Below are 20,497 nucleotides of genomic sequence, written 5' to 3' on the forward strand. Positions count from 1 at the left end.
TGGGTGTTGTTGTGCAAGTCAAATATAATGGACATAAAACCCAAGTAGAGATGTTTGAAACCCATGTATAAGATATTATATAGGAAATGATTGGGTGCAGGAAGCTTGTTTTCCTCCCCATTTGTTGGATACTAGACGCTCTTGCTTCCAACCATCCATAACACTTAGTACAGTTATCAGATAATAACTTTAAAACGTTTTACTTGTATGATAAAGATGTATTCGTATGATTTTAATTCAGTATAATTAACATCTACTATTTTAAGAAACCCAATTTTGGTAGTGATAATAACTGGAGCTTGGAATTTAATTAGAAAAGCTATTTCAGACATAATCACTTCTGCTTGTAATCATTACCCTTCTAACGGAACTGCACTAAAAGAATGTGCCTAAAACACCTGCTAAGGTTTTTTAGTAGGGAAGATATTGTTTTTACTTCTAAAGACAATTTTGAAAAGTCACAAGCCCGGAAACATCCTAAATTGCAATGTTAGCTGGAAGCACAGCCAAGACCAGATATTCCTAAGGGTCCTTTATGGCAGGGGAACAAGAAGGCTTTGGAATCTGAGAGCTTTCAATGAGTTTACTCCGGCCTTAACACAGCTGATAATACTGCTGAAGTATGAAATGGATCAACACCTGGGCCCCTCTCTTTTGCCAACCTGGCTTTTCCAGTTGTTTTGTACAACTCCCATCAGTCCCGGTCAGTATGTGCTTGACATACACTACACTTATCTTCACAACAAACGATGGTGAGATGCAAGATGTGTATAAGGAGATGGAAAGTATGAAAGAGAATGATAGCTTGCCTGAAGCCACTTAGTGAGTTCATGGCTGAGACAAGGTTTGAACTGATGACTTCCTGTCACCACTAAATCAGCTCTAAGACAAGTTAGGGTTAGAATGTCAAAAGCCACTCAGTGAACTTAATAGCAGAATGGGGATTTGAATCCAGATTTCTCTGATCGAAGGCATGTCACCATCCATTTAATTATCACACTGACTCATTAAACATCAGATGACATTCCACTGGCATAACCACTGGCATAAACAGATAACATAAATATGCTGTAAATTAGAAGTTTCCCCCTCCAAAAAAATATACCGTATAGAGTGGCATAGAAATAATTCAAACAAACCCTTTTTTGTGTTCATCTGTGATAGAACTGAGCTGCTGTAACATAGTGCTGTTGTTTACAAGCAGGTTGTTTTCTTCTGCTTCCCTACCACATTGCCAGATTGATTACAATCAGACACAGGAGCAGGATTCCCCGGAAGCACAGTGGGAAAGGGAAGCAAGATCTAGAGATTACAGTCATACCTCGGTTTAAGTACACCTCGGTTTGAGTATTTTCAGTTTAAGTACTCCGCGGACCTGTCTGGAACGGATTAATCCACTTTCCATTACTTTCAGTGGGAAAGTTCGCTTCAGGTTAAGTATGCTTCAGGTTAAGTATGGACTTCCAGAACCAATTACACTCATACCTTGGGTTAAGTACGCTTCAGTTTAAGTACTCCATGGACCGTCTAGAACGGATTAATCCACTTTCCATTACTTTCAATGGGAAAGTTCGCTTCAGGTTAAGTACGCTTCAGGTTAAGTACAGACTTCCGGAACCAATTGTGTTTGTAAACCGAGGTACCACTGTACTAGGAGAACAAGTGCCCTGAAAAGAAGAGAGATGGGACACAAAAAGGCAAAAACTGCTTTTCAAGGAATGAAAATCAAAGCACACTGAAATGTTGCTCCTCAAGGATCTGTGGGCATACTGAAGTCTTGCAGTTTGTTCCAGTTCTTTCCTTATGACTTTCATTACAGAATGGGATTTCATCTTCCTGAGGCATGGCCTTTTATAAAAATCTGCAGGAATGTGCAACAGTGCATAAGCACTTGGGAGACCAACTGACCATATCAGGAATGCATACTTATGATTCAGTAACACCAAATTTTGTCATCCAGGACAACTTTTACCCATCCTCCTGTACTTCAAGAATCTGAAGCATGTGCCACTGCAAGCTAAACCAATTTCTGACAAAGGTGCCATATGTTTGTAGAAAACACTTGCTCATCCTGGAATTGTTTCCAGCCATTTCCCTTTACTTCAACTCATGCACATACCATTCCAACGTCACATCTTCATTGATTTTAGAAAACAGGCATGTGCCTTTCAAGGATGGAATGCAAGTGCAAGCTAAGTAAAATACACGGCAAAAAGAAATAACATTCATCACCTTTCTGTTTCAACAGCTTGGGCATAGCGTCCCAAAATACACCTGACAGTCCAAGTTTATTCGGAAGACTGATGGCATTCAACAGGGTTTTCTCCCAAGCATTCAGGAAACTGCAGCTTGACAACACAGTCCTTTGCGAACTGACTCCCAAACACTTCACACTCTGATTGGTGGAGCTTACTCCAAGTGCGTGCAGAGAGTAACAGCCTGAATCCCTCTGCAGTGGCAGAGACTAGCCACAGTTCTGATTTACCTGTCTTTCTAGGGTTCAGAAATATATTTGGGTGAAAAGCTACCGTATATAGAAAGAGCCCGCTCTCTGTGGCGATCTAGCTTGCCAACAGCTCCATGCTGGGCAAAATATTCCGGCATTGGAGGGGGTTGGACTAGATGACCCTCGTGACCCCTCCAACTCTACGATTCTAATGAACCACGGAAACGGCTCAAGTGTCACGACGGCACACAGCATATGAAGCAGCCACCAGCTGTAACGTGGTCGCCGGAACTCACCGCTCTTCCTCGCCCGCTCCGCCGAGCCTTGGGGAGTTGCCATGGCCACGGTCTGCAGCTGAGAGGATATCGCGCGGCGTGGCTACGCAGGCACGCGGGGGATTCCACCGGGCTGGGCCAATGGGAGAGGACGAAGCGCCCCTCGTCGTCGACGCCGCCGTCGCAAGGGATGTCGGGAGCGCCGGGCCCCGTCTTTTGTTTTGGCCGCGGGCTCTGCCCGATAATCCACGGCGCGGAACGGGAGGCGTGGCTTTCCGGAAAGACTACACTTCCCATCATGCAGTTGAAAATTCATGGCGGGGCGGGGGGTTGAGAAAGAGGAGAGCGAGAGGGGAAGGCGGGGCAAGGGGGCGGGGCTGGCGGCGGCTGTCCCAGAGCGCGAGCTGCGCTCCGTCAATCAGAACAATGACTTCTCCGCGGTCGCCTGAGGAGCGGAGCTGAGGCGCACAGAAGCGAGCGGGAGCGCTGGCCGCCGGGGAAAGGGGGCTCGCCGCTTGGCGGTCGCTGCTGTTGCTGCTTCTGCTGCTTCTGTTGCTCTGAGGCGGAGGGGAGCCGCGGCTGCTGCTGCTCCTGTTCTTGTTTGGCCAAGAGGGACCGAGAGCCGCCTTCACTCTTTGGAGCATGTGGATTCCCACCGAGCACGAGAAATACGGAGTGGGTGAGTGAGGAGAGCTCCCCTCAAGAGACCTCCTTTGGCGCCCTTCGGATTGTCCTCGCTTTGCCCTTCCCGGGTCTTGCTTGCTGCTCCGAAGGGGGCGAGTCGGGAGAGGAGAAGGCGAGGCACCCATCCTTCGCACCCACTGTGCACCCTTTTGCTCCCTCCAACCTTGATCTTGGCAATTCGTGCATCGCTCTGTTTACTTTCCAGTCGGATGCTGCTGTTTGGTGCAAGCGAAAGACCATCATTGCATGAGATCCATTCCCTTCCCGTTCCTCATCCTCAACATATCACACACGCAGAGAGACACACCACACAGGGGAAAAAAGTGTCTTTTTGTGGTTTTGAAAATGTGGAGCAAATGGGGCGGGGAAGGATTGGATATCTATCTTATTATTAAAAAATAATAATTGGCGACCATTGCTGGTAAGAAGAGTAAGTGGCTTCTTTAAAGAGTCTGCATGCAACGCGATATCCAAACAATGTATCCAATTAAGCAAGCAACATCGTTAAAAACAACAACGGGGGGGTTTCCTCAGTCTTCTCGGCGTCCTGGATAAAAAAGAAAAAGCAGACTAAGCAGCTCTCGATTGTGCGAAAATGTGTATTTTGGCATAGGATTTAAAGACAGGCTAAAACTGCTGCCATCTTTCGTGTAGATTGCGAGAGGCACCAGTGCGCGACTGAATGTGATGTGGTGTGTGTGTTGGTGTGTTGGGGTTGGCCGAGGAGTGTTTTTGTTTTAATCTGGATAGTAACCTACTTCCAGTAGTGGTGTTTTTGTTCTCGGGTTTAATGGAGTACAAAAGTGTTTGGATTGCCCAAGGAAACAGACAGGGTGGTGTATTGTCAGTTGGGGAACTTGCGATCCTGTTGGAGGAGGAAAGGCTGCTTCCATCCTCTCTACAAAAGGTGAACAACAAAGGACGTTAGATGTTGACTGATGAATGTGGAATTTCGCATCTTTCCCTTCACCCCGCCTCCCAACAGCGGCATGTAGGTTTTCTTCTGATTTTCCTCTCTCCTTACACACACACACACACACACACACACACACACACACACTTGCCTCAGTTGACTATTTAAAGCTGGCATTTTCTCTCTCCTTCCAGTCACTTACACCAGATTCTTCTGATACTACTTGGGGCTATTAATTTCAGCCAGACATATAGAAAGCTTTCCCTTTTAAAAGAAAACAAATGTTAAGCCTGTGATAGTAATTATTTCGTACATTGTGCCTCATTTTAAATTTACTTTCTAAATGATGTGAACATCAAGGATATCTTCCCTGCTATGGGTTTTGGATAGCAGTTGCCAATGGGCGATGGGGTTATTTTGCCCACCTCTGCTTTGGAGATGAGATTGCAGGGTCTCTTCAGCTTCAGACAAAGTGATGAAGAATTGCTTATTGTTTTGTTTCGTAGTTGCTGACTAGTTCACCCCAATAGCAGCTGCTTTGATTGGCTTTACAGGTGAAGGGCATGGCAAGAATGTTGCTCGCTCTGATCTTGAGGGTATGCCTGCATGCTGAATTGCCGATGTAACGAAAAATGCAGCTGGAATGCAAAGACTTTCTGTATACATGTGTGTGTGTGATCTCTCTGTATTTAACCATTAGCACGGGAGCCAGGACGCATGCCATGCAACTGCTCCATTTGGAAATGATCCCAGATGCTGCTCTCTGACCCAAATGTTAAATTATACAGATCATTGATGGGATTTATTTTCTTGACTTCTTTATGTACCCAGTCACAGCTGGACTGCTGGATATTGATTAGCCCTCCCATTGATCTTTGAGGGGGAAATACACACACTGAGCTATGCACATGGATTGAAAAGCCACTTTGGTATTTCCTGGAATGGCATGTGGGATATTATTGGTCAAGTATTTCAAGCTATAACATTTGCTTGCTTTTTTTTAAACACTTTGAAAGGGTCCCCCTCAACTGAAACAGACTTTCCATACACAAAGAACAATCTGACTGCTGCAGTTTGTTATTTCATGGGAAGGAACACACACACACACACAACCTGAATTCCCAACCTAGAGTTGCTGGACCGTAACATTTTCCTTGAAAGATGTCTCTCCCTAGCGAACCTCATATTGTGCTCTGGTTGTCTGCTTCCTCTCTGTCTAAGTGGAAAAGGTGTGACAGTGTGGCTAAGCTATTATTCTTGTGATCTCAGGGGAAATACAACATGCCCTTTCCTGAAGAGAAAAAAACCAAACCCTTTGAACATGCCCTTTCCTGATCTAAATATTTGGTTCTGTTTCTTGAATTGCTTTCAGCATATGCCACTGTGCTACACGGAGAATGCACCAGGCAATTGTCACTGGCTGAGTGGAGTACACGTGCTGGCTTATGAATGGCTTCAATGTTGAGTCAGTGATCGCTTTGGTGTATTGCCTGAACATTTGTCAGAAAGAGGCCTTAGGCACCTCTTCATTAGCGCAGTTAGTCACCAGACAGGCGACTGGCTTTGCTTTCACCTTAAAATGAATTGCTGTTGAAGCATAAGAATCCTGAGATGTGGTGTGTGATGGGAAGTAGTTAACTCCCTTATTACATGCAAACATAAGAGCTGTATTTTATAAATATGGGTTCATGATTTTCAGTAGGCTTTTGCTGCCTGCTTGGTGTACAGCCTGATACTCTGCATATTTGCTCAGAGGTAATGTCCTCCTGAGTGCAGTGGGACTTCTTCCCAAATACTGTAGTAAGCATTAGACAGCAGCTTCCAAGATGGAGTTCCTCTAGACTTTATGGAATTTAGCTTCATAATAAGAGTGCATATGGCAGCCATGGAGCCTGGCTTAAATATGTGTTTAAGTAAATCTGCCTAGGATTACAGCCCTAATACTATATATATTCATACCGAAGCCCCAGTGTGTTCAATGGGTCTTAATTCCAAAAAAGCACGTATACAGATTCAGCCTTAGGTTGCAATCCTAAACTCATTCACTAGGAGTAAATTCCTTTGAACACACCTATGAGTAAAAATATGATTCCTCTATTACTGTGTATGTAACTATGAGCCCTCCCTCTGCCCAAATTATGACCAATTTGTTTTCAGTCTAGCTTTCTCCCAGGCAAATAAGAATTGTAGTTAAGTTTGTTATTTTACGCACACTTACTTGCAGATGAGCAACGTTGACCATAAACATGCGTTCAGTTTGGCTATTAGTCTGCTAAAGCTCCAAGCTAAAACCATAGCATTTTTTATCCTAACAATTTGACTACAATAATGTACTGAGTCTTTTTAAGGTTCCTGCAGCCCAGTTAGAGCTTACATTCATTCATAATGTGAAGGGATAGAGGATTCTCCCATAATACCCTGGAGTGGAAAGGGCCTGTGCATCCTAAGGAGGACCTAATAGGTGATAACAAACTGAAACAGGGAAGCTTTTAATGTTTAACAGACCATTGTATTTTAATATTTTGTTGGAAGCCACCCAGAGTGGCTGGGGAAACCCGGCCAGATGGGTGGGGTATAAATAATCTATTATTATTATTATTATTATTATTATTATTTATTAATTACATCAAACACCATCATTTGAATTTTGCATGTCCAAGGGGGCTAATGCTATAGGGTTGTTGCCCTTTAGAGTATGTATTGAGCTTAATCCTGTCCCCCCATGATTCTGCTCAGTGTGTCTGGTATGGAACTCAGCCCATGAAATATGTCCATACAATTAATCTGGAAGCTGTAATTTTTGTGTGAGATATTTAGTTCTCCTTCAGCTCACACCAATCTCAATTCATTTCTTGAATATATCAGCAAACTGAAAGTTGACATGAGTTCAGAGACTCATTGGTAATTTGACTCTAAACAGGTGCTCCTAAAGTCTACTTATTAATCTAATTTTAACATGGAACATGGCCACTGAACATTTTGTAGAGTTATTTTGTAAGTCATGGCTTTTAGCTGAAAGTCGACTAGCCAAACACTAGGTGAAACAAGTGTGGAATGTGTTCTTCTTGAAATTGACAGTGGTTGTATCTGGGGAAGAATTTGGAGCTGGCCAATGTGAAACCAATGTCATTTAAATTTACTTTCCTCATTGGTTAGTTCAATGGGTTGGTCTCTTTTACCAGAGGTGAGGTAGCTAAGATAATGGCCTGGGGCCTCATTTAATAATTTTGGTTTTGATTTTAAGCATCATAGGCACAGACGGTGGGGAAAGCTGGATTTTGTTGTGGAAGCAGAAGGCGAAACCTTGGCTGGCTGGATATAGCCTATGAGCTGTTCAGCCTATGAGCTGTGCATGGCCTTCTCTTAGATTAGAGGATTAAGTTGTTATCTATTAAAAGTGATGAGAGACTCATCTGTCTCTGCTTATTTTGCCAAATGGAAGTGATATCTCCCAAATTCCCTTGCACTTCAGCTGATCCAGAATTTAGCTTCATGTTTTAATGCACTGAAATTTAAATACAGCTGGTCATGTTACTTATTCAGTATAGAAATCCTAGTTATTGAAGAATCTCAAGAAAAAGTACCCATGGCCACAGGTCGGCTGGGTCACTTGTTTTGCTCATTATGGAAGAGGAAAACTATGGGAAAGACAATTGCAAAGGAGAGAACCTTCCCATCATAGGATGTTTACACCTCATTCTTTTTCTAAACAGGCTCTTTTCCTGATTTGTCTGTTTACTCAGACCCTGTCTTTGAAAGTGCAAATTGAGAGACTCTTGATAAATTTTTTGCTGTTGGGCTGTTATTTTCTTGATTTTCGAAGTGTAATCTTTTGCCAGTAGTGATCATTTCTGGTGCTCTCAAAACCTGACAGTTCCATGTTACTTCCTTGGTGGCTTTAAGCAAAACAAAGTACAGTGGTGCCTCAACTTACAAATTTAATCTGTTCCGAAGGCACCTTTGTAAGTCGAAAAATTCGTAAGTTGAAAAACGCCATTGGAAATGCGATTTTCCCATAGGAATGCAGTGAAAACGAAAAAATTCGTGAGTCAAAGCAACCCTATCTAAAAATTCGTAAGTCGAAAAATCCCTATCTAAAACCGCCACGGTTTTTTTTCCGGATGTCGAGACATTCGTAAGCGCGCGGCCATTACCCCCACTCGTAAGTCGTAATTCGTAAGTTGAGGTACCACTGTTTGCAGTTTTACTTGCAAATACGTACAGTTAAAATCGTCTGACACCAACAAAAATATATAGATATGATGATATGGATAGAAGTTATTCCAATGGCGGGGGAAAATGTTCTGTATCAAACTCTCCATTGGTTCATATTGTCCAGGTTCCCAACTGGGAAGTCATGTAACATGTGTGCAAAGTATTTAAAGTTTTCAATGAAACTTCTAGTGAGATTGTAAAAAAAAAAAGGAAGTTATTCCAGTGGAAGGAAGAAGGTTTATACATCTTCTGGTGTTATTGCAATTCAGGTAAAAAGTACCATATAAAAAGTGACTAACATCTTTTCCCTCTGTTGATGGTGAAATCATATACTGAAAATATGCAAGATAGTTTATTTATAGGAAGGAAAGTGCACATGGAACCAAATTTGATATAAAATCTGATCTCCTCAAGAAATTGAGCAGTATTATACTAAGTAATGAAAAAATATGACCCTGACAATATGATAGCATAGCACATGTAACATGAACTGTTCAGTTTTATTACATTATGCAAATGAGTCTTAATATCTGATAAAACCTTTATGATTGGGGGAAGGGGGAAGGCAGGCAGCATTGCAATAAGGGCAGTCCTGTGTTTTTAAAATGGATACTCAGGACTTAACAGAAGAGTTAATTTGCAGGGTTTTAACAGGTTGTGTTACACACAGTCACTATGCATTAAGGTGATCATTATTATAGTGAGCAGTTCTGTTCCTGCCCTCTGCTGCTGTTCATGGCTCAGGAGTGAAAGCACCGACAGGGGCTCCCATTTTGCTTCTTTCATTTTTTTGTAACAGTTATGCAGCCCATAAGTCAGTTAATTACATCAAATTTGCTTTAGGCTTGGAAGGTTGGCAGATCAAGTAGCATCTATTCCATGTGTGAAGATTTATAAAACCACATGGAATAATCATTTCTTTTCACTAGAACATAGCTGGCGTCCTCAAATCTCAATGTTGAACAGGAACATTGTTGTTGTTGTTGTTTAGTCGTGTCCGACTCTTCGTGACCCCATGGACCAGAGCACGCCAGGCACTCCTGTCTTGCACTGCCTCCCGCAGTTTGGTCAAACTCATGTTCGTAGCTTCGAGAACACTGTCCAACCATCTTGTCCTCTGTCGTCCCCTTCTCCTAGTGCCCTCAATCTTTCCCAACATCAGGGTCTTTTCCAAGGATTCTTCTCTTCTCATGAGGTGGCCAAAGTATTGGAGCCTCAGCTTCACGATCTGTCCTTCCAGGGAGCACTCAGGGCTGATTTCCTTAAGAATGGATAGGTTTGATCTTCTTGCAGTCCATGGGACTCTCAAGAGTCTCCTCCAGCACCATAATTCAAAAGCATCAATTCTTCGGCGATCAGCCTTCTTTATGGTCCAACTCTCACTTCCATACATCACTACTGGGAAAACCATAGCTTTAACTATACGGACCTTTGTCGGCAAGGTGATGTCTCTGCTTTGAACAGGAACATACATAATTTAAGTTTTTAATTTAAGAGTCAGAAGTTGAAGCAATGCCCAGGGTAACACTTCAGCATTGAACATTTGCATGCAACATTTTTTATTATTATTCAGAGAGTTGATGTCATGGACTGACTGGATGCAGAGGAATGGTGGGAGGCACACCTGCTGGGAAACCCCCCAAGGCAACCCCCAGGAGAAGAAGACCAGAGCCAGGGGATTGGTGGTGGGATGACGACGAGTGGTCAGAGGGAAGAGGCTGTGCAAGAGAGAAGTCCAGAATCTGAAGCCGAAACAGGAGAGGAGCGAGGCAGAGAGGAGGGAGGCTGGTGAAGAGGCATGGGTGTCTCCCCTTCCTGCTGAGACCAGTTCCCCTCCCCCCCTGGTCTCCCAGAACCAGAAGCAGTATGAAGAGGGTGGAGCAAATACAGATGCATTTACAAAGTCTCAGATTGCTTGGGAAGGACTCGAGGGATGAGGAAAGCTGTGGGAAGGTGGGGACCTTCAGTTCTCACAGCTATCTCATTGGTGTAATACCAGGAAAAGTTGCTGTGCTCACTAGTCCTGGCCTCCTGCGCCACGTGTTTCTTTGAATAAAGAGTTAACTTCACTAACACTGTGAGTTATTGCTGACCTTCATCTGGCACCCAACCCTGACCGTCACCATGTGGACCTCTGCATTATCAATTGGACAGAATCATTTTCTGTAAGGGGCCATCCGTGTAGTTTATACAGTACTTTAATCCTGAAAATATGCTTCTTTTTCATGTTGTTTTAATTAGCCATCTTATCACAAGAAGCAACTTATCTAGCATCTTTTCCTCCATAAAGCTGGTTCATACATTCATGGGGTGCTACTTGGTGTCTCCTCACTTGGTGACTTGCAGATGAGTGCATGAACACCTTCACTGAAAAGCTTGCTCCTTCTCTAGAGTTGATATTGTTAAGCAAGTCAGCAAGGGGACATAACAGAGGGAAGGAAGGAATGGGTGACACAAGGGATGTTGTTGTTGTTTAGTCGTTTAGTCGTGTCCGACTCTTCGTGACCCCATGGACCATAGCACGCCAGGCACTCCTGTCTTGCACTGCCTCCCGCAGTTTGGTCAAACTCATGTTCGTAGCTTCGAGAACACTGTCCAACCATCTCGTCCTCTGTCGTCCCCTTCTCCTAGTGCCCTCAATCTTTCCCAACATCAGGGTCTTTTCCAAGGATTCTTCTCTTCTCATGAGGTGGCCAAAGTATTGGAGCCTCAGCTTCACGATCTGTCCTTCCAGGGAGCACTCAGGGCTGATTTCCTTAAGAATGGATAGGTTTGATCTTCTAGCAGTCCATGGGACTCTCAAGAGTCTCCTCCAGCACCATAATTCACAAGGGATACGTGGAGCTAATAAATGCAGATGCATGCCACAAGGTATCTTATCAACCTTCTGTGAGATTTCACTGAGCCCAAACAGAAACAAAACTCTCACCCAGAGATGATATAGGCTTGTCCGCATGTTACACTGAACACAGGTCTGTACACGTGTACAGGTGTTTGTATGAAAGAGTGTATGCCTGTTTATTTTTACAGTTCAGCTCAGGTGGTGGCCTCTTGGTAGCTCCACCACCCTTGCAAGCATGGGAGATTATGGCCTGGGAGAGGGCTTCCAAAATGTGGCACTTACATTAGACATGTGTCATTTATCTTCATGTCATTTGCTGAAGATTCATTTCTTTACCATGCCCATTGACTATTTAAATTTCTGTGATACGGTACCATCTCTACAGTCTGATGTATATCCCTCAGTTAAATTGTTCTGTTGGATTTTAATAGTGTATGCTTATATGGCTATAATCTGCACTGGGACCTTGTGGTGAAGGGCAGAGAAGGGGGGGGTGTCCTCCTAAATAAATAAATAAATAAATGAGTGTGTTTCGTGCAGAGGCGGTACACTTGTTTAACATTACATATTAACTCTATTGAGCGCACATCTGAACTACTTGTGCACATACCCGGTATATACTCATTGGATTAAATCCCTTACAGGAAGAACTTATTCCCATGTACCATAGTAGCACGATGGCAAGGAGTTGAAATATTCTGCTCTGCTTGTGTGGCAGACAGTTATAGTTGCCTGATTTAAAGTTTGTTCAGTGCACCAACACTAAAACGTTTGCCCTTGGTGGGTGTTGGCATGAAAGACCAAAGAATCTTTAATAACTGAAACAGTTGAGCACACTTTCAATTTACATACGATGTAAAAGCTACAGGGCAGTGTTCTTTTCTCAGTATTTCACTGTCTCATTAGAGTTTCCTATTGAAGGTATACTGGGTGCATATACCTTCAGTGTAGCAAGAGGATAGAATCCAGGAAACAAAATACCTCAAGGTAGAATGTCAATGTTCCTTTTTTTTAAACCTGTCTTTATATTACCCAGTCAGGTATAATTACTGTTTGTTCAGAGTTGCCACTTTAAATTAGCGTGCGTATCCCTGACCTGCTACTATCTTCTCTGTCAACTGTATCACTAGCACAGCACTTCTGTTTGTGGAATGTAGAAATATGTGGTTATGCCATATTCCTTCAGAACTGAATTTGCAAAAGGTGATGAACCAGCGATGAATATAGCACTTATTATAATCTTTCACTAGGTGGACCAATGTGGCTTTAGTTTGTTCCCAAAAAGTTGAACAGCCTTTTTCCATATGTAGAAAATGGACACTTGACATTTCAGCATGAACTATATTCCACTTTATTTACTGTACATGCTGTTATTTTCTTCTGGTTTGTGCAGAGGACAGTACAAGCATTAAATCATACTGTATATCCCACCCTTCAAAGCCACTTACCGGTAGTGTTCCCAGGACATCTTATGCAAGGCGATTGTGTGGCGCTTCTCCAAATAGGAAAAACAAACAAACAAACATATAACATCCATGCTTAACTTGTGCCCTGTTGCATGCAGTGTTAGAAACTGAGATGTGAAAGCTAGGAGCTAAAAGGCACCTTAAACCTAGGTTATGGGCGCAACAACAGAATGTCTAGGTGCACTTCTTATAACAAACATACAAAGTTGATAATGAATGTACTGCTGCTAAAATTCATGTTCATTTTTCACATGGTCTATTCCTTCCCCTGCCCACTACCCTAATATTATTAAGAGGGTCTCTTCTTCAGTCTTCAGATAGTAGCTGGAAGTGGGGAGGCAGTCCTCCTTTCCTTTCACTCTGCAGTTTTAATCTGAAATCTTAGGCGCAATACTTTGCCCACAACTCAGAAACTTCTTGTGCTAATGAAAGTCCCTGTTGCAAAAATGCGCATAGAACAATGGGAGTTTTGAACACTGGTTGCATGCTTACCTAATGCATTGTTTACAATAATGGTCATTTGTTGTATAGAACTTGTGGCCTGGCCACATAAATTCAAAGGTCCTCTTGAAGGGAGAAATCACATATTGATTGTCTCAAACTACTTAGCCCCTCTTCCTAAAACAGCATTCTGTGTCCTGCTCTTGCACAAGTCATGGCTAAAACCGGTCTTTGTTTGACTTCAGAAAGCTATGTCATGCAGACACTCAGTGGGGCCTGAGACCAGTCTGGGTCGTGCATTCCTCTGATGATAATGATGATATATACCCCGCCCATCTGGCTTACAACATATCTAAGACTTCCCTAAACAGACTGTTTCTAGTTTCCAGGCTGCCTGTAACATTAGGCAGAGTGAGGTAGCTACCAAAGGCAGCAGAAACTGGGGTGTGGGGACGGACGCACACAGTCAAGGTGAGGTGCTGGAGGACAGAGCAGGGTTGGCCTTTCCCACACTCCACAACACCCAATTGTCCTGCTTTCAAATTCAGTGGAAGCTGCTGTCCAGTCTGCAGTGTAGAAGTAAGATTTAGCTGCTAGTCCAGTCAGCTACTATATGTGGACCGGGGGTGGAGGAGGGGGCCTCAGGCCGAAAAGTGTCTTGGGCTAGCCATGCCCACACCACTTTTTGTTGGAAGTATTGCAGTCTGCCCACAGTAGGAGATGAAAGGAGAGAAACTGAGCCAATGCATTGAGGTGGGGATGGGGAGAACAAGCCATAATATTGTTCTCAAATCTCCCAAACCTGCTTCCCACCCAAGGGAAGGAACTGCCCATGTCCTAATAGTAGTCTGCATGGTGGTGGTTGTTTTTAAAACACTTCACCTTTTAAGTGACTAATTTCAGAAAGTCTAATTGTTGTGTGAGAGCAGAGAAGTGGTTGGAAACACTCCTAAATTGTTTCTTGCGTGGCTTAGTGGATATTTGGATGTAGAAAGCTGGAGATGCAGGGTATCATTGGGAATTATCCCTGTGACACAGCCTATAATTTGCCCTTCTTCCCCCCCCCTAAACAAACAGATGCAAGAGTCCATCTTTAGTCTTTCACTGTCTTATGGTAGTCAAGAGTTATTTGCAGATGTGTTGGTAAAGATCATTGTCATGACTCATGGTTGCAATGCCCTCCCTCCCTCTTTCTTATTCCTTGACAACACAAAACAGTTTCCCCCACCAAACTCAGCAAACCTGGGAGATGAATTTTGGTTCTTTATGGATGGGTTGATATTTGCTTCATAGAAGGCAACTTTTGTTTTCTTACTTGAAAAGAAGGCTGTGTACAACATTGCTGGCTTAAACACACAGCTAGGTTGTTCTTGTTCTCAATTTGGATTGAAGTTGGTTTGGGGAAAATGCATCAATATTTCATATGAAATATGGATAGTAGTTAATGTCATGTGTACACTGCTTCCCAAACCAGTATTCGGAGTGCATTGAATGCAGAGTAATTTGGAGTGTTTACACAAAGTCTAAGATATTATCATTGATTAAGACCTGGGGAAATATGACAGTTGTGCTCATAAAATTAGAAGAAAAGGCAAGACCTCTTAAATGAAGCTTACTTGTGGCAGTTTGTCTTTGTGAAAGATAAATAATGACAACTAATGCTGTACTGCTGTTCTTACAATTTCAGAATTCTCTTAGGTGACAGTAGTAAACCTAGGTTTCTGGGAGCAAGTTTCGTTTACAATAATGGGACTTATTTCCAGTGGAAGCTGGTCCCCTGGGGCGAATGGAATACTGCTCCACCAACCTCAACCTGCCATTACCTGCCTTCCTTTCTACTAACAGCAGCAGGTGACCCTGGCTGTCTGCTTTCTCCTTCTCACTCTGCTGTTGCCTATTGTAAAACTCAGCAGGGAAGAGGTTGGGGACAAAAGTACAATTAGTTGCCCCTGCCTGTCTTTGTGACTCTGACTCTGCTTGCTGTTGATCTCCCTACTTTCTGCCTTGATACTCCCAATGGCCACCAGACCCTGCTGCTTGCTTCTGAGAAAATACACAATCAGATAAGAAAGTTTGATTAGATGGTGGTGGCAAGGGAGAGACCAACTTTTATCCCTGGATAATTTCAAATGTGGCATAGTTAAATGTGAAAGTAATTTTAGTGGTGCAGCAATAAAACTGCTAGCCTATTTGCAAAGCTAAGCAGGGTCTTCGATGGTTCCAGATTGGACAGAATGTTGAGATTCCTGCATTGCAGGGGGTTGGACTAGATAACCCTGGTCCAAAATCATAGAATTGTAGAGTTGGAAGGCACCCCAAAGTTCATCTAGTTCAATCCTCTGCAATGCAGGAATCTCAACACACGGTCCTCCATCCAATTTGAAACCATTCCAGACCCTGCTTTTACTTTGCAAGTGTGCTAGCGGTTTTATTGCTCCACCACTAGCCATTGCCATGCAACTTTCAATCTCTAAAGGGTATCTAATAGAATGCCTTTAATGCATGCTTACTTTAGAGGTGGTCCCAATACATACGGTAGTAGTGCACTATGGTATTGGCTTGGTTACCTCCTCTTGATTTTAAAGTGGCCAGTACTAAGCATGCTTATGAATGAAATTAAGAATGCAGTTGGAGATGTGACTTGGCTTGAAAAAAAGATTACCGATGTTATGCATTCTGAAATAGAAAACTTCAGGAGAGAAGGTCCATGCAAAACCAACTCAAGGAAACCACGTGTCAGACCGAAGGAGGAGAACGACATTATAGGAAAGATCTTGATATACATTTGATTTAAAATGCTACTGGCAGCACACAGTATTTCTTGCATTCTTTCATTACTGTGAATATGCCAATCCCCAATTTTTTCTTATTGTCATTTTTGCTGTTGCATTTTCGATGTGTAGTCACTTTCTATTGAATTTGTCTAATGAGCCATACCCAGGACGATTGACTGCCATATGAAAGCGCTATTACCTTTCCCATTAATGTAGAGGGAAGTTTCCACTCTTGCCAGCAATAATAACTTTCGGTCATTCTGTTCCCTCTCTATTAGTAAACAAGTTACAGTTAGAAGCGGCATAACAGTCAACTTTTAAAATATTATTTCAAAATGCAATTAAATTGAGAATCCACTATTGCATACATTTGTTGTATGGAAACAGAAATTCAAAATAGTGTCGCTACGATTTGAAAAACAGCCTCCCAAGGAATAAGTCAGGCATCCCCAAACTTCGGCCCTCCAGATGTTTTGGACTACAATTCCCATCTTCCCCAACCACTGGTCCTGTTAGCTAGAAATCATGGGAGTTGTAGGCCAAAACATCTGGAGGGCCGCAGCTTGGGGATGCCTGGAATAAGTGATTCTGCCCTCTGTGGTGCAGCTAGGTAACTTCATACCTTCGACTCGACTTAATGACCTTCCAGGGTAGTGGTCTTCAGACGATCATGTGTAGTACTTCTGTCATGCATTGCACAATTTAAATTTATTTTCACTCCACTGTCCCTACCACTGTTCTATGGAGCATGCTTGTTTTCTCCTGCTCTGGAGGGTAGGACCTGAACAAATGGCTTCAAGTTACAAGAAAGGAGATTCCGACTAAACATCAGAAGTAAGAACTGTTCGACAGTGGAACAGACTCTCTTGGAAGGTAGTGGACTCTCCTTCCTTTGAGGTTTATAAGCAGAGGTTGGATGGCCACCTGTCATGGATGCTTAAGTTGAGATTTCTGGATTTCTAGGGGTTGGACTAGACACTTATATGATTCTATATTGTGTGTGAATGCTAAAACTCCTGTTCATATCTGTTTGGAGCCACCTTGGTATCAAAGTTATAAAAATAGAAAGAGAGAGTGGTAACTATCTGCCTTCAATTGCGTACATTAAATGGCAGGTAACAACTGGGTATTTTTTGTGTGGGAAGACTTTCTCATTGGGCTAGAACCATGTTCGACTTTATTTTTGGCTTACCGACCACTTGAGCTTAACAGAGTCCCAAAGTTGTTGTTCAGAGAGCTTTCTGGAAGCTTATAGAGTTGGCAGCCAGCTTTATTTAGAAAACAGAAAAGTGAGAGAGAATGAGAATGTGCCACTAATATTTTAAATAACATAACAAAAGGCCTTTGTAGGCAATGCAGTAGAAAATGAGAACTTGTGTTATTTTGGATTGTGTATGGCATCATTATAACAAAAGCTCACTTTAAAAGTGTGGTGTTGCCTGGGGATCCAGTCTGGGTTGCCTGTTTAATTGCTCATGTGTTTATTTCTCCCTTTCTATTTGTTTTGAAGGCTGATACTGTATGAGTTAACATAGCTGTTAAGTAAGTTAAATAACCACAATACAGCTGTGTATGTTAGAGGAGGTAATAATGGCCTCAGCAATGATTGAATTCAAGCCATTCAGTTGCTGTCCAAACATTCTGGCAGCTTAGCTACTTGACCACCTGCTTATGTTTTTTCTCTTCTGCTTTCAATTGCAGGCACAACCAGGCTTTCTCCCCCCCCTTCCCAAAATAGGTTGTTGTGTGTAGAATTTGCATGTGCCTTCCATTTCCTCAGGAGGTACTTTGGATACAAGCCTGTATATTATTATTTTTTCGTACCATCAATGTCATTGTTCAGTGGTTCTCAAAGGCTGTGACACTCCACAGTGGTGTGGCAGGAGAGGATGGCAAGTGTGATGGGAAGTTCCAAGGACAAAGAAACATTTCAGTGTAGTGTAGTGTAGTGTAGTATGGTATAGTTGTATAGTGTAGTATTGTATAGGATCAAAATAACTTTTTTTGGATATACAGCCAGAAAGAGTAGTCCCACATCTCTTCAAGAGCATGTTCTTCACTACACATTGTTGTGAACCGGGATTTTCAACTTTGACAAATATGAACGATCAGAAAAGAGAGGGTTCTTTGTTTTGATGAGGAGATGAGAATTTGTGTAGTGAACCCCTGGCCTACCTGATGGCTAGCCAGTATGTCAAGTCCAAAGTTCAAAGACCAGTGGTCAATCCACGCAAGCAAAGTCCAAAGGTCAGGAAATACAGTCTGGGATCAACCCACATAGGCCAGGTCTGAAGTCCAGCAGTCAGAATACAGTCCAGAGTCAATCCTGAAGCACAGTCCCGTAGAGGTCCAGGAGCATCCAAGCCAAGATCCATCAACATGGGCAGCTGAGCAGGCACAACACTTCAGCTCTGCTGCCCATTTTTTTTTTACTTTGCCTGCTGATGGCAGCATCTGGGCTTGACAAGGCATGTGACCCCACAAGCCCCACCTGGCCAGCTAGGGAGCTGGGCTGTGGGCCCTTGCCTGTCTCAGCTTCCTAGAGCACCCTCCTGCTGCTCCCTACGCCTCAGAGCTCACTGAGTTTGTGGACACAGAGGCCCTTCTGGCTCTGGTGATTGGTCCTGTTGCTCTGAGAGAGGTACCTGTAGGCTGTGAAAGTGACTAAGGACTTGGCCTACTGGGGAAGATAAATTCATCAGCCACTAGGTGAGCTAATATCAATGTGCTACACACACACACACCAGTCACCAAGATCTCAATGGCAAAAATAGTTTTTTAAAAAACTTGTCAGTTTTAATCTTACTTTTCAGGAACCATGTTACAGAGCTTTTAATGGCATTGGAATACAAAATCATACTTGCGATTTAAAATAATACATTGGCACAATTTTTAAAAAGAAAGAAAATGTAGGTCTATGTTTATTAAGAATTAATGAAGGAAGTTTGGCGTCAAATTTCTGTTTGCAATGCTTACGACATATCTTGTGCTGAGTACAGTTCCATATATTCGTTAAATACCGTCTCTCTGACATGGAGGGTGAAGGAAAACAAGTTAACTGTAAGGAAATCCCTTCAACAATAAGCAGCAGGCACTGGTGTAGAACTAATGCACAATTTTATCAATTGATCTGGCTCACAGGAATTAAAGGTTGCAACTGGCTCTCAGTATATCCTAGGGAAGTCAACAAACTCAGACAGCCAGAAAGATACCCTAATCCTAAGCCTGCTGTCATAATCCTTTGGATATTGAAGGATAGATGAAAATAGATGTGGAATAGTGTCATTCAGTACATTAAAGAACTCTGCTATGGTGAAATGTTTGTAAGATTTCTTGAATACTGAATTGTCAAGTTCAGGAAATCACCCACAAGCTCTCCTACATACATAATTTACCAGACATGTTAATAAACAATAGTCTTTCCTAAACTGCAAATGTTTCATTGAATTACCCAAGTATTTACAGTAATAGCTAAGCAATCAGTTCATATAGTGCTACTTGATGTCTGGCTCTACCAAATAATGTCATACATGACAGTATGGCCAGTGTGTATGCACAGACTGCATGAGAGAAGTGTTTTCTGTCCTTGTGCACCAAAGGAACTGGAGTAAAAAGTCATATTCAGCATTACCTGTCACTTCTGTTTCCACTTGGTGTACTACCTTATTCACATTGTGTGAATTACAGTATTCCCCTTGTGTACCTTATTCAATCTTGCACCTTGCCTTGATTGTATGTGCTATGTCATGCCTCCCTTTTTATTGATTTTATGGCTCACCAAGAGCCATAAAATTCTGAATTTGGGTCAGATACCTTCTGGATCAGATCTGGCCTCTCTGCCCCAAGGGGAATGACAACCCACAGTCTCCAATATGTGACAGAAATACTGTACTTTTTATTGCCTTGAGGTTCCTGCCGAGACTGTAACAATATTCAATACAGTTCTTTCAAGAAATAAAATAACTATAGAGCTTTTGTAAAGATTACCGAGATAAAATATGTCTTATCACTTTGAACATATGTAATGCATTATGGAACCACGCAAAGCCTATTGCGGATAGTTAAAGCATTCATGTCGGTATTCTACGAAAGAGTCTCTGTATGTTTTAGAGGTTGAGGGCATGTTCAAGGCTGGGTGGGGACCTTCTTTTGTCCAAAGGACACCTTCCAGGGAGTGTTATAAGGAAAAAGGAGTGGAGCAACAAATGCGCCTCCATCTTTTGCACAATAGGCTATATTCCCACCACATTAATTTTGGAGGTTTCTACCCTGAACAACCTGCCCAGCTGCATCTCTCCATTCACACAAGCAAGAGGCATTGTGACAATTCAAGGACATATGCCAGGCAAAAGTACTTGAAGGGTGCTGAGCTGGGCCAGTGATGAGTTGTGGCCTGGGGGAGTTGCGAGGTTGAGACAGAGAGATCTGGAGGACGCCATTC

The 20,497-nt window shown here is 42.7% G+C and overlaps 2 protein-coding genes across 4 annotated transcripts in view; one reads left to right on the forward strand and one right to left on the reverse strand.

Annotated features, from left to right (window-relative positions):
• Positions 1-2,964, reverse strand: part of ZNF277 (zinc finger protein 277) — a 39,914-nt gene extending 36,950 nt beyond the window's left edge. The window contains exon 1 of one of the 2 annotated variants that reach the window (XM_035128020.3): positions 2,743-2,964. In XM_035128020.3, the coding sequence (XP_034983911.3) occupies positions 2,743-2,785 (43 nt within the window). In that variant the 5' untranslated portion in view covers positions 2,786-2,964. Of the gene's footprint in view, positions 1-2,232 lie in introns of both variants that reach the window. The other variant, XM_088651744.1, reaches the window with a different exon arrangement.
• Positions 2,965-3,072: 108 nt separating this feature from the next.
• The window catches only part of DOCK4 (dedicator of cytokinesis 4), a 245,960-nt gene continuing 228,535 nt past the window's right edge, over positions 3,073-20,497 (forward strand). For both annotated transcript variants that reach the window (XM_035128338.3, XM_035128339.3), the window contains exon 1: positions 3,073-3,400. In XM_035128338.3, the coding sequence (XP_034984229.2) occupies positions 3,364-3,400 (37 nt within the window). In that variant the 5' untranslated portion in view covers positions 3,073-3,363. The remainder of the gene's footprint in view (positions 3,401-20,497) is intronic.

The sequence above is a fragment of the Zootoca vivipara genome, chromosome 9, assembly GCF_965207765.1.
Source record: "Zootoca vivipara chromosome 9, rZooViv2.hap1.1, whole genome shotgun sequence".
Classification (NCBI taxonomy): domain Eukaryota; kingdom Metazoa; phylum Chordata; class Lepidosauria; order Squamata; family Lacertidae; genus Zootoca; species Zootoca vivipara.